This window comes from Pelmatolapia mariae, linkage group LG13 (assembly GCF_036321145.2).
Source record: "Pelmatolapia mariae isolate MD_Pm_ZW linkage group LG13, Pm_UMD_F_2, whole genome shotgun sequence".
Lineage (NCBI taxonomy): Eukaryota > Metazoa > Chordata > Actinopteri > Cichliformes > Cichlidae > Pelmatolapia > Pelmatolapia mariae.
In genome coordinates, this window is record NC_086238.1 from 9,396,607 (window position 1) to 9,411,900 (window position 15,294).

At 41.2% G+C, this 15,294-nt stretch overlaps 1 protein-coding gene across 1 annotated transcript in view; it reads left to right on the top strand.

Moving 5' to 3' along the window:
* lrmda (leucine rich melanocyte differentiation associated) overlaps positions 1–6,865 on the top strand; it is a 203,676-nt gene extending 196,811 nt beyond the window's left edge. Inside the window, exon 7 of the mRNA XM_063491721.1 lies at positions 5,529–6,865. Within this exon, the coding sequence (XP_063347791.1) occupies positions 5,529–5,608 (80 nt within the window). The 3' untranslated portion in view covers positions 5,609–6,865. The remainder of the gene's footprint in view (positions 1–5,528) is intronic.
* The last annotated feature ends 8,429 nt before the right edge of the window (positions 6,866–15,294 follow it).

Sequence of the window (15,294 nt, forward strand, 5' to 3'; positions counted from 1 at the left end):
GGCATCTTTTTTTTTTCAAACTGAGTCCAGCTTCTGTTACATCATTCATTTCATCTTATTCACTCATTCATCTTATTTATATGAAATCAAGAAAGAGAAAGTATGTGCTGCATTTCCACATTCAGTACTGTGCTGGCTTCCGAGTTGCTTGCTGCTGTTGCTGTTTATCTCTGGCAATATTTAAGTGGCACTCAAAAGAAAAATATACTTAGTTCATACTGCCACACATAGCCAGCACACCAGTACTAAGTGAAACAATTCAATTTCTCTCCATGGCAATGTGCTGTGTGTGCCAGCTGACCTCTCAGTGGGCTGAATCACAGTCTACTGCCTGTTAGTTTATGGGACGCAGAGGGGTTATCTATCTACCAGCTTCCCTATAGAGAGGAGGTGGCGACTCCATCTCATGACGTTGGGCTGAACTGATAAAAGGACAGCCGGAGATGGATTGTGTCCACAATAATAGCCCTGGCTCACAGCAGCCTCCGCCCCAAGCCCATAAGTCACTTGCACCAATTCTTATAGAAGCCGGCGATGAACAACATCTGACCCCATCCCCCACCTGCCCAGTGTTATTTCAGCCCTTGGAGATAATACGGAGAGTGTAATTGTGTTGTTAATTGGATTCTTCAAGTTATATTTTTCCCCCCTGATGGATTGAAATGCAGAAATTGTTGGCTAAGTAGCTAAAAAGGAGAGTGTGGTTACAAAAGAAAATCAGTGAATAATCAGAAAGCAGAAGAGTGCATAGAGGAGGAGAAAGACAAAGTGGAAGCAGTTAAGACAAGAGGGGAGAATAGATGTGGAGAGGGGACAGGGCAAGAAACTAGGAGTGGAGGGAGTGAATTCATGCCAAGAATAGATAACCTTGATGTTAAAAGCTACATCCGTTGGATGTGTCTTTCTGTGACATATTGATGGCCCTTGAAAAGAGTCAAGCTGATTGTATGCAGGGAACAATCATTAAACCCACTCCATCTCCCTCCCCTCTCTGACTCCCTCTGTCTTCCTCTTATAAGTGTGCGCTGATGAAATGCTACAAGACCCACACATGCTATGAGCTAAAAAATTTGTCCAAGTCCTTATTTCTTACGCAACCTATGTCTCTTACACAATCTGCCTTCTTCCATCTGTTAAGTTTTGAGACACCCTTAAGCTATGTCTACTACCTCTCTGTTAATACTATTACTAATATTATTTTACATCAGATTTGGTTCCACATTTAGCAGTTTCTCTTGATATCTCTTGTTAGGTCACAGCATCTTTAGGAGTTAATGTAGGAAAATTGCTGGAGATTAGCCCACTTTTCTGGCATTACCAACAGAAGACAATGACTGTTCAGGTATAATCTACAACCACACTTCAGATTGATGCATTTTATTATTTGCTGTACAATCATATTTCATGTATTGCCACTATCTTGCCAAGTTAATACTCTTAGGCGGTGCCTCTTCGGTATTACAATTTAATAATTACAGCATAAATCTCAAACAAAGGAGTAGCTAATGCGCTCCTAAATATCCACATAAAAAAAGAATGACATTCATCTCTGCAGGTTTTTTCCAGAAAATTATCTGAAAGAAACATAAAAACATCCTCTGAACTACAAAGGACAATGAAACTTGATTAGGAATAAATTGTCTTTCTATTAAAATGTTTATTGATGACTTTTTGTTGTGTTAATCTTATGCAGCAAAACAATAAAACACCCTTGATTACATCTTTGTCAGTTCTGTCTGCTGGGATTGCTTTACCCCTTTGGTTATACTGTACTTTATTATTACTAAGAAATTCTGTGTTCAACAACAACTGTTGATGCTGTATGTGTTGATTTGGTGTTAGAGCACTGTAAACATGACGCTTGCACAGTTAGCTTACTCACACTGTGGGAGAATGGCCCATCAAGCCCCTGTGGGGAGGACACATGCTTTGGGTAATCAGCTCGCAAAAGACCAGACTTTTCTGACGATGAACCCACACTGCAGCAATCACCAAGCAGGAGATGCAAAAAACCAATTCTGCAGGCTTGTAATAAAGACAAGAGGGTTTGCATCTAACTTGGGGCTGTATGACATACAGTATGTAGTACAAAGGGCTGACTGTTGCTCCACCAGGGCATGATGGAAACGTTAGCCTCCCCGTCACTTTGTTAATCTGTCACTTTAATGGCTGCTCCCACCGTTCTCCCCGTGTGCTCGAGATGAAAGGGGGTATGAGTTTGTGATAATGTGTACATGGTTGAGAGTGTGGGTGTTGATTCGAGTGTGCTCATCCATGTCTCAGGGTACACAGAGGATATTGTACACTAGCACGTTTGGCACTGTAACACTTGTTATTAAGTATCAGTTCATCAGGCAGAGCCCCACCGGCGTGACTGTGGCCTCAGAGGGCATTATGTAAGACCAAGTTTGGCTTAGTTATTCCCTTTCCTGTCTCCAGCCACCCCATCTTTCTCCTGGTTTCTCTTGTAATAAGAGCAAACACTTGCTGTGAAGGGAATGCAGTGAACTGGAATGTGTTTATGCACCAAACACACCGCTTAATGTAGTGCTGAAATGTAGAGCTTTCAACGTTCATGCACTTTTTCACCCACTGGGAGACGGACCTCTTGCCTGTTCTTTGTTCTTCCCTTTTTTCCTTAATTTAAACTCCCACTTCTCCTATGATCGCACACAAGTGTATATATTAGCGCTGTTGTGAAGTTACAGGTCACACATTTTCCAGCGTTTTCTGATTGGTACTGGAGAATCACAGAATGTGGTCCCTCCAATCCTTCTCAGTCCCCACAGGCTAGTGACGAGCTCAGCGGAGTGTGAAGGTTTGAGGGGCCTTTGGCTTTAGTTCCTTCATCTGTGAAGGTTATCTCTGAAAGGCTTTGGTTGCAACCTACAAATATATCCCCTCTAGGTAAGCTCTTATTGGGAGCCTTGGTTCTGGTACCGCAGTGGGTAATTTCTCCCCATCACCCTACTCCTGGAGAGCGCGAGCTTCTCGCTGGGTAAGCTGTGAATATGTGAAAGGCCCCGGTACCCATGTGATCAGAGCACTGTGACACCCCGATTCCAGTGGTGTCAAGCCCACTCTCCAGCCGTGGCACCTATATCCCCAGGCAAATCACGGCAGCTGGAATTCATCCCCCCGCCCCAGCCTCCTGACTGTCAGAGAAGCACATGCACACACACGTACAAACACACGTGTGTATGTACCCCCCGTACACCGGGGGAGCAGGAAGGCACGGAGCTGGTCCTGGATTTTATCGGAGGTGACAGCTTCTCACACTTCAGTGTTTGGATCACCTCAAGTAGCTGGGCTATGAGGGGAAATGAGCACTGCTCCACTACAAAGTCCAGATTTAGATTGACTGAGCTTGTCCTCGGGCCTGTGGGCTTCTGCTGCTGCTGTACAGCTCCGCCGCCTGACAGAACACCCACTACTGCTGCCAGGGACTGTGTGTGTGTGTGTGTTTGTCTCTCCATGCTCTATATGTGTGCATATGTGTGTGTCACTCGGTAGAGCCTACTTTGAAGAGTCGGAGAGAGTGGGGGAAAGAGAGCGATGTGTCAGGTTTGGTTAGAATTGAGGGTGGCATCAGAATATGCTTGGCACTAATATGGCACCAGTATCTCTGTCCCCGTCTCTGCTTTCTGTCACTTAGTTGCCATTCTCTCCTCGCCCTTGACAATGTCTCTTTGGATTATGTGATTGGACTTACCACTTGGAGCACCCCTCATCCCTCTGCGACACTGCCTCTCCAATGAGTCTCTCCTTTTCTGCCTTGCATCTGGCCTGCCCCTCCCTCCTCCCGTAATGCACTTGATGTCTATTTAGAAAAAAAATGGTGAAAGCTTTATCTGTTCTCCTGTCAGATGATCATTGACAGCGCTAATGCCACTTGTCCTTGCCTCATTTGGCGAGAGGTGACACCTAGGTACAGCCCGCCACATTCATCAAGTGGCAGTGGAAGCGATGTGACATCAACGTCTGCAAACCAAATACGGAGCTCGGAGCAGCTCTCTGCATGGACAGCACCGCCTCGCAATAAAGCAAGGATAGCACTGCAGACCATCTTGGTTTCATCCTTTGATGTGGATTTAATTTTAACACTTGGTTTTACTGATTTTCCTGATTGTTATTCCAGTAGATTACGTTTCTCTCTGGGGGGTTTTAAATAGCTAATATCTAAATTAACTGTTTTAATAATATAGAATAGACAGATATATATATATATATATATATATATATATAAGTAATTCTGCCTATCTTCTATGAAATAATAGCACAGAAGTTCAGCTTGTTTTGACTAGTACTGTAGTTTAAGCAGTTCCATCCACAAGAACTGCTGATTAAGTATAAATATGATACCTTAATGAAAAGTAATATATGCACATAAATGCGGTAGAGATGATGAAAAGCAGGATGTCCTCTTATTTGAAAGACCCATGTAAAGAATATTTGGAAATGTTTCACATTTTTTGCCAGAAAGTTTAATTTGTAATGATAATAATCATTAAATCCTGCAGTTAATTTAATCCATAATTAGTAAAGTAACCTTAGGATAAAGTAAATAATCTTGTGTTTGCATTGAGTTATTTAAATGCTTTCCTGTAATGCAGTAAATACACTTTCCTGATTAAACTTGCATGCTGCATCTATTGGAAGCAAATGCAAATATTCAGGTCTCTCTCTGAAACTGCCTCTTTCACCCACCTGCAAGAAGCAGAGACACACACCCAGTTCAGTCCTGCCATTTAAAACTGCACGACTACAGTAAACAAAACAGTTTCGTGTACTTTCAGTGTTTCTCATTTAGAAACTCACTCAGGCTTATTTTGTGTGTCTTTAAAGTCAAACAGATAAACTGAATTTATTACCTAGATTTTGAAGATGCCTGAAGATGCCTTCAATAATATTAATACATCTGCATAGTTTCATGATATTTCAAAGTAGAATGGGAGGCAGAGCCTTCAGCTTTCAGGCCCCTTTTCTGCGGAACCAGCTCCTAGTTTGGATTCAGCAGAACCCCTGGTTCTGCCAGAGGTTTCTTCCTGTTAAAAGGGAGTTTTTCCTTCCCACTGTTGCCAAGTGCTCGTTCAGATGGGATCGTTTTATAGTTAGGTTTTTCTCTGTATTATTGCAGGTCTTTACCTTACACCATAAAGCACCTTGAGGTGACTGCTTTGTGATTTGGTGCAATATAAATCAAATTGAATTGAATTAAATGTAATTAAAAATGAACTTACAAGTTTGCTATTTCTTGGTTTCCTGTCATTCTTATAAACAAACCACATCAGAGACGTGCTCTGAGGGTCTTGCCAACAGGTTGAAAACTGCTGTTGTTAATCTGCGAATGACACTGCAAATGCACTGCAGTTATTATACTGCAACCTAGAAACTGCTGATTGTTTAGTTTTGACACTAAAATGTTTACGGAAATGCAGTCCAGTTAGAAACAGTGGTTGCATTTCAATGTGAAAAGTACATACAGGTACTAAAGCAAACTGACTGAACTCTCCTCTTTCTGTTTTTAGGAGTATTCGCCAAGTGTCGCTACATCTACTATGGCAAGCACTCAGAGGGCAACAGATTCATCAGAAACGATCAGCTCTGATGGACAGCCGCTCAACCGTAGACTAAGAGACGGACATGGAAGACAGCAGATGCTAACATAAGGACGGGAGGATCAAGTCAGTCTTATTTATTGAATCCAGTGGTGATATTTGGTTCACCTGATCACCTGATGTGGAAAAGAAAAGATTTAAATTCCTGGAAAATGTGTTCCTATATAAGAGGAAGGTTTCCTTTTTTAAAAAAAATTTCTTGTGTTTTTAAAGATCAGATTGCAGCCCCATGGTTAGAGCCTCTTTTGCTCCTGCTTCCCTGCATGCAGCTCAGCCGGAGATGACACTCTGAATGACATGATTGCCTCTAAGCATTTGCAACTGCAAAACTCGAGACTCACAACACAAACACAAGAGCTCAACTCTCTCTCTCTCTCTCTCTCTCACACTCAAACTCACACAGACACACACACAGTCAGTGACAAACATACCCAGCCAATTGCGTCCTCTTCCTTGACAGCCATGATGGATCACTTGTCCACCACCACCACTAATCAAGGGTGAAGAGGTTATGGTCACACACCTGGGGCCTGACACGGACTCATCTCTTTCATCGTGTGTATCATTCGCCCACACACACTCACATCTTCTTTAAAACATTAAGACAAGGCTTTGACAGAACAGCGTTTCTACAGCTTCATTAAACATTGCTGTGATTTTCAGTCGACACCCGAGGCATGATCAGTGTGTCTTGTTTAGTTTGAGGCAGAATTCTTTTTTTTTTTTTTTTTTTGGTGGGGTTTTTTGTGCTCATGTGATTTTTATTTGGTTATTTTTATCTTTTGGATCTTTTGGTGTCTAAAACAGAGAAAATCTCTTCTTGAAAGTCAAAAATCTGATAACTGAGAAGATTTGGTGAGTTTCTTCTACAGTGTGCACATTTTTGTTTGTTTGAAACAAAAGAAGCCGAACGAAATGCAGCTTAAACATAAAAATAAAACATTCCAGCACCAGCTTTAATGAAGAATAGGATTGCTCTTTCCAGGTTCATGTCTGAAATGTTGCTCTCTTTTATTGCTTTACAATTTTCAGAATATTCAAGCTAATGTAATAACCAGTGTTGCTGCATGAGAAATGTTTACATTTTGTTATTCTCTTTATAATTATTGTGGCTTACCATTGTGGTATTGATCCATTTAATGCCCTCTCACAGCAGCAGGTCAAATTTCTGAGGCAACAAATTGAAATTTTAATGTAAATGATGTGATAAATCTGATCTGATATGAAATTGTATTAGCAGGATTTAATTAAATGGGTTGAACTAACACATGTCTCTTGTCAATTTGATGTGGAGTTTAAGGTACTACGATGCTTTCACATTTAATTCCCTCTGCTGGGACTTTAAACTGTTTCCTAATGATGAAATGTCCATCACATAGATATTTTTTCCTGCATAAAGCTTATTAAAGATGTCAGTGACTGACAAAACTCATCTGTCATCAAATCATAAGGCTTGATTACTTACACTTTAGAAGTGATGGAGGTGAATAAACCACAGTGATGAGATAGAGGCTTTATTTATTTGGGACTTGAAAGAAACCATGTTGAGCTTCAGTACAGTGTGTCACTCATCCACAAACGGATGAAGAAAAGGTCAGAGATAGCCTGATGCAATGTTTGTTCACTGTGTCTCTTTCAGTTCGTCTCATATTTCTATTAGCTTAAACATTTGCACTAGTATACTATAGTGTGTGTGTGTGTGTGTGTGTGTCTGCTTGCTTGTATGTGCTCGTTCACTTCACAACTTTCAACAGGACTGTGTGACCATATTCCAGATGACATGCCGTTCAGGAGCCTGGTCACTAGTGCTGGCGTTTCAAAATGACAAGGTTTATTTGTCTGTGTTTTGATATGTTCAGAGGAAACTGGGGCTGACAGCCGGAGGAGGCAGGAAGAGGGGAGCCACAACAAGTTCCCCCCGCACGACACAAAATGTCATCCTTCCCCTGGCTGCGGCGCACGCCCAGCCATCCTGCTGAAAAGAGCAGACATTTAAAACTTTGTGACATGTGTCACAGGCACTGCCATTGAGCCAGTGCCACTGACGGAGCTGGAATTGACAGGCCCCGAGCCACCGGAGCTGGCTGGGGGACACACCGAGTTTGGTGCGTGTCACTTCCCATCCTCGTCAGGGATGCATCCCGAGCTGCCACACCAACACAAACTGCATTATGGGGTGGGCAGGGAGTGCCAGATTGGGTTGACATATGCTTGACGTGTGCCTTTGTGCATGCGGTGGGATGAATGGGATGCTTGGCATCACGGACAGTAGATTAATTAAGGTATGAGGCACAGATCTACCTGTAGGCGGTGCCCTCCTTGACCCTCGGCTCCGTCACTGAGGCTGCTCCTTGGGAACTTCTTGGCTGAACAAATGGCACGCCACTTCATCACAGCAGATCAGTGACATTCTGCTATAGTGGCCCTGCAGGCTCCTCTACTAGCCGCAGTGTGCATGTGTGTGTCTGTGCGTAGGCACACGCATAGGAAGTGTAACTCTGAATGTGCATATTTGTATGTGAATCCATATCTGTGTGAGCATCATCTGGGTCTTTGTGCACAGTTTGCGTAGTCAATTTTTGCTGTTTTTGTACTAGAAAGGAAACGTGACACAATGAAACCTTAATACTAACAATACAGCACGTGCATTTTGTGAAAAAAAAAACCCAAAACTTGTTCTGAATTTGATTTGGGCCTATTATAAGTATCCCAAGTAACTGCTCTTTTTGCTTGAGTTTTGATGTGCTCTTAATAGCCACCAAATACAGATGATGATGTGATAGCTCTTCCTGTATCCATATTTAATATGAGAAAATTTAATTTAAATTCATCCTTTTGCACAATCTTCAATAATACTGTACATACTTTCACAGCAACTGTTGCACAATATTGGAAGGCTTTCAGACTGTAGGTATATTAAAATGTATTTGCATATTGTATGAGCTCAGATTTTTCCTACATTGTTGGCACAGCGCAATTCTCCTCCCCAAAGGCACACGAGTGTGTGACTTGCTGTCACGAAAACTAAGGACCAATCGCCCCATCACTAGATATCAGCTCACAGCCTGATGACTGATTGGCATGAGCTAATGCAAATTTACAAGGAGGCGGAGGAAGGAAAAAGGACTTGTCTGTATGAGTGACAAGTGGCCACTGATAGAGCAGCAGACAGGATGGGGCGAGATTTAGATTTAACTGTCCTCCTGGCTCTAGAAATCTCTTTCCCCCCTTTTTCCTTTCCTACCCCACTTTTTCTCTGTCTGTGTCTGACATGCAAACCCCTTCCCTCCTGCTACTGAAGACATCTGGCAGCACACTGCTGTCTCGCTTGATCCAGAGGAGCTGAAAGGGGGGGGTGGGAGAGTGGCCCTTATTTCCGGGCCCGGTCTTAGATGAGTAACATTTGTCACTCAGGGTTGTGCTGTAGTAATTAGCTTGTCAGTGGGCACCAGGCTGAGCTGGCTCTTTCTGCTAAGAAAGATGGACAGACTGACATAGGAGCTGACAGCCAGTCGATAATGTGGCAATTAATGTCATAAATAATTCCACTGCCAATTATATCAAAATGGACCTCGTTCTTTCAAAGGGCCTGGTACTCCCTTATCATTTCCTCTGATAAGGGGAACAACCATCCCCCCATAATTATGGGGCTTTTTATATGGAAATATAACAAGGCCTTGCTCTCTCATATGTTTATAGCACAGGGGTGAAAAGTAGAACAAGGTGGACAGAGCAATAAATGTAACATGCTAATAAATGTGTTTTGTGCCCTTTAGCTTAGGTACTCCAACAGGTCGTGTGGCAGGACTGTGAGGCATTTCAAATGTCACTGGCATGTACAAAACGGGGGGGGTGGGGGGTGGGAGACTTGATTTGAAAATGTAGGCAATTATGTGAGAGAGATCGATTGGAGCTGATATTCTAAAGGTTGCAAAAGCTTAACCAACAGTGAGAATATTGATCCTGACGCCCCATAGCTTGGTGGGAAAAATCATATCTATTCTGTCTTCAAGATGCAGGTCAATCAATCGCAGTAAGCGTGAATACTTGATGAGCTGGAATCCACATGGGCTCACTGAATAGTAAATGTGCTGTATATTGGAGGGAAGTAAAAGTGGGAAAGCGGGAATTTGCTTTGAAATGCTTATTATCCAGCGCCTCGGCCTGTTTCCGCGAGCTCATTTGTCTCGACAAGTGACTCAGTCACTGTGAACGGTCCCCATCAGCCTGACACTAAACTCTTCCTGTGAAATGTATGAGCAAATAAAGTGAGCTCAGCACATGTAAAGCCCTCCTAATGCATTGTAAAACAGCCTTAAACACATCAGATGTATCTTCGGGATGGGAAGGTCGCTCTGATGGTAATATATGGTCTGCGCTCAGAAGTCTCAAGGTCGTGTCAAATTCGCCTACATAATGCATGATTTCCCGTTACTCTTACAGACTCCAATCATGCCTCTCAAGCCTTGAGATGAAAATTTTAATAAGTAAATCAGCCACCTTGCTGGCATTTCTATTACCCCTCAATGTGCACTGACAGAGAAAATGAATAATTCCAAATAATAACACATAGTAACAAATCAAATTTACTACTCTGAGAGAGAGAAAGGGCTGCCGTGGATGTAAAACTGTTAGCCGGTTTTAGTTATTCTTTCATCTCGCCTGTATGGATTTTACTTCTGTTTTGTGTTTGTTTTGCGCCGCTGTGTAAATGTCTTCTTTGTACTTTATGAAGATGAGCGTGTCGCTCCTCCACTTGTCACTGTCCTCTCGTTAGATTGTGTGTAATTATTGTGTCATTTATTGCACGAGAATTGCTTTGCTTTGAATAAAGCAGTTAAATGACCCTGTTAGCATAATTAATTTAACCATCCTGAGGGTCTGCAAAGTCGCAGCCTCATGAATATTAATCGCTGTCAGTGTCGTGCTAAATATTGTACGACAACAACGCAACGTGTTTCTGTTTCGTGTTTGTTTTGAAGTGATTCATCGTTTGATGCAATTTTTGGAGCAAAATTTGGAGTCTTTGTTCCTCGTTCTCAAGCGCTCTATTTGTTTGGTTTTTTGATTAACAATAACACATTTAATACAATCGGCCACATGTAATCAGATAAATATTTGATCAGACACTTTCACTTTTTTTTCTGCATCATTAAAACAAAAAACAAAAAAACACATCGATTTGGCAGGAAACATACAGTAATTATACACATTAGTATGGCACAGGGGCATGTAAAGTTTGCATTTTAATGTTCACACCATAGGGCCCTACAGCTATACATTATATGACACAAAGCATAATTGCCATTGATTTTACATGCTTGCAGGCTTGGTTCTATGCATTACATCCTCATTTGAAATTTGAATAATAAATGGGAGTTCCAAATTATTTGGAAACCAGAGTGTAATAACCTTGTTTTACATGGTTATTACAACCTAGTTTCCACAAACTGGCAGCCCAAATAAAGACATAAACAGATACTGTCTAACATCAAGAAAAAAATAGTACTACATATAGTATCCCCTATAGTTACATTATTCTCATTAATAATTATACTTTAGAAGAAAGATGCTTTTTGGTTTATTATATGCAATTACAAATAATATTAAAATGTCACAAAGACACATCTTTGCTATTATCACAGATGGGAATAAAAGTATTTTCCCCTACATGTTATGGCTGTTTGATTGAGATAAAATGAGTATGATATGCACATGAACTGGCCAATAACAATCTTTTTGGCAGACAACAATCACCTCAATGTGTCTAGAGGTCTGCGTCTCTGCTCATTTGAGATGCTAGACCTTACATGCTTGAATAGAACAATCAAACATTGCAAAGGAAATTCCTGGAAATATTGGCATTTACTTCTTCTATCAGGTCCCGAGGGTGGAAGTGCTGATTGTGTTGAATCGCGTCTGTGTTTATCTAACAAGTGGACGTGAAAAGGAACCAGGAAAAAAAAAAGCCCCCAGGAGAAATGGCTGGTTTTCTCACATGGCCAATTCTGTATGACTCCATTGAGGCACAAGAGAATACTTGAACAAGCAGTGTACTGTACAATGAAGTGATGTGTACCTACAGTATCCGTGGCATCATGCTCTTTCACTCAAATGGCTCCTTCGGATGGATGCAGAAATTAACCCTCCCCCCAAAAAAAATCAAAATCTAAGAGAATATTTCCCATGAACGTGTTTTGAACTGTAAACAATGCTCATACATTTCATATGAATACACATATTATGGGCCCCGCGGTGGTGTGACCTGAGGGACAAGTGTGCCGTGCTGTATGTCAGACTCTGTGGTATTTCCTGCGGCACTCTGAGCCTATCTCTGGGGTCCTCTGGAGGGCAGTCTTTAAAATGGCTCGACTTGGCCTTGGCCGATGACAGTGACATACAGAGGCAGTCGAATTTTGACACACGGCTGTGAGTAATTGTGAGGAAAAGGTGAGGGAAATCCGTTTGTGGGTGAGTCTTAAAGACATGGAGATCCAGCCAGCCTCCTTGGGGTATGGCGTAGCACAAATGAAATCCTTGAATCATGAATACTCTGGAGGTGAGGCACTATTTACTGCAGCCAGTCTTGCTTTTATGGAAACAATAATGGTGGTCAGTAGCTGGGAGCTCAGGTTTTAAGTAGCCCATGTTTTTCTTTTTCTTCCTTTTGGATTGCCAATATGTAGATTTCTATTTATTTATTTTGTTTTTATTAATATTTTATTTCAACTAACCATTTCTAATAAGTTAATTTAATGATTTTTTTTAATTTTTTTTTTTAAAGGAAGCACATTTAAAGTGATAAAAATGCTAAAACGGTTGAATATGTCAAACTACAAACTAACCAAATCCTAATCATACTGAGAGATGTAGTCAAATCAAATAAATCATTTAAGGAGGGGTTAAATTTAATTTTGGTAATTTAAACATTTTTAAAATAAATCAAAAAGAATGTACAAAAACATATCTACACAATAACAGGCTAGCAGCATTACAGCAACCAGAGATCAATCCATTTAACAAATGTTACCAATTAGAAACTATACCTGTACTAATGTGATGATTTGTTTTTTGTTGAGACCAATGTCTGCATGAAAAGACAAAAAACATTATGTCAATAATTCCTGTGTAGTAATTATATTCTAGAATGAAAGAGCACAATGCCACAGCTACTTCTGATGGCTAACTACTGCCCTTAGCTAGCTAGCTAGGGATGTTAATTCGCAGATAAGCTTACAAAACACAGAATGTACTGTGATTCCTCAGAATCCTTACGTTGATTAGTCCAGTTTACTGAAGTTCCCAAAGACAGATGTTTAAGTTTCATCATGACTGCAGATGTCGATCATGGCGTCACACCCCAGTCTCACAGCAACAAGTTACTAAGTAAAAACAAACTTATAAGAAAACTGAACTTAAATCAGTGAGACAGACATGACTTAGCTGCTATGTTAAAATAACGTGTCCACTATCATATTGTTAGTATATTTAACATGTAGGCTTAATGTTTACTATTTTTGTTGTCCTAGTTTTGCATGTTAGCATGCTGACTTTTCTCAGTTAGCATCAAACACATAGTATAGGTTGAAATTATAGTTTGCAGGTATTTGGTCATTAAGTTAGCAATGCGAGATTAAAAGTCAAGTAATTGTAAAATTATGTTGGCCACACCAAATATAGTTTCATGATACAGTGATGCATCACATATCTATAGCCTCACATTCAAGAAGACAAGAGCCAAAAAGGCAAAAGCACAACTCCAAGGAGTTATGAAGCACTTACTACAGTTAATCAACTTGTTGGAGCAAATTCTTTGCAGTTCTTACACTGGCTTTTGTAAAGCTCAAGTTCACCTCCATCACTGCATGATCGTGGATACCTGTAAAAATTTTAATGCTTTCCTGTCCTGGTTGCTGAGATTCTTATTTCTGGATCGCACACATTTTTGCCATGCAGGTGAAGTAAGAGTCAGGCAATGTTGAGGTGTTCTCACAACAAACAATACAAATCATACACTATTTGAGATATGCATATGGTGATTAAATGCCAATAGCACAAAAAATTGATCCATTTACAAGAGCTGGTTCAAGTATCCTTGAGCTAAAGGTTTATTAGTTGTGATTCTCTTCTATGTGTGGGTAAACTTCAGCTGTGAACCTGCGCATTTGGGTATCAGCAATGCTTTCTCTCTGTGTGTCAAACTGGCTGATAGGCCTAACCTTGTCTGTCTTTCCAAACATATTGATTAGTCTGTGAGAAAAGAGATGCTGAGTGCAGAGGCTAAACTTGAAGTAATTCACTTCCTACTAATATAATCCCCTTTTATTACAACGAGGGAAAAGTTTGGAACTACGAGTACACAGCTGAAGACAACAGTGCTCAAGTTTTCCACTTTTGCCTAATAAGAAAATAATCAAATGTATGCCAGTCTATTATTAATAATATCAAAATGCAAGTCTTTAACACTGAAAAACAAGCTGACTTGACGACACAGTCTTGATTTCACGGGAAGTCATGTAATGACAGCCAACCACATATCTGAGTCTGTTATTGTTTGTGTGTCAGATAGAAAAACCAACCATCCATGACAGGCTTAGAGAGGAAGATTCGCCAAGTTTTCCAGAGGAGGACATTCAACACAAATTACAAATGGCAGTGGCAGCCAGGGAAAAAAGAAGAGAAACGCCAACCCCTGTGCCTTTGTTGTTCTCCTTTAATTCTGTTAATCGCCCCCAGGTAAAGATTAGCTGCTCTTGCCAATTTAATTCAGCCTCAAATGATGCCGCTACAAGGTCACTTTTTCTATTCCTCCTTTCTCTTCTGCGTTCCCTTCATTCACCCTTCCTTGCCTCCCCCCCTCACTTTCCATCCCAACAAACTCTCTCCTCCATTTCTCTTTCCGTGAGCAGGATTGAGTTGTCATGTAGTTCTAATAGGCAGCACAGGGAATCATTAGTCCACCTCGCCTCCCTGACTGATGGCTATTTCACTCCAATCATCTGAGTACTGTGCGTGTATTTGTGTAGGTGTGTGTGTGTGTGTGTGTGTGTGTGTGTGTGTGTGTGTGTGTGTGTGTGTGTGTGTAAGGAGAAAGCTGGAATATCCCCCACCTCACCAACCCCCCTTCCGCACATACACACTCTCTCCGCCATAGACTATCACCAACACCCCCAACCCCCCTCCGTCACAGCATTGTGCGCCTGCTGCTATTGACGGAGTGTCAGAGCTGAGGGGAGATGTCTTAATCAACTTGGACACACTGGGCATTGATTTGACAAGCTGCTGTAATGACCTTCTTGTTTTTGTAAAGGATCACTGTTTATCTGGGCCACAAGTGATGTGCTGAGCATGCCTCATCGTCATGGAAACTATTATCACAGTAGAATTGGGACAGGGTTCGGTCTTTGGATTTTTTCCTTTTCTTTCTCTGTCACACAAACAAACAAACAAACACACACACAGCCACACTTATCGATATCGATATGTTTGAGGTGCCCTACTATAACCAGATGTTTGGATACTGTACCGTGCTTGACCGTGATGTTAAACGGTTCAGGGGTCAAAAGGTAGAAGCTCTAAATGGTGTTGACAGCCTTTGTGTCAATGTTATGGAAACTGTTACACAGTGGTTGGATTGACTGAGATGGTTCAATAATCCCACGACAGCTGTTTCATG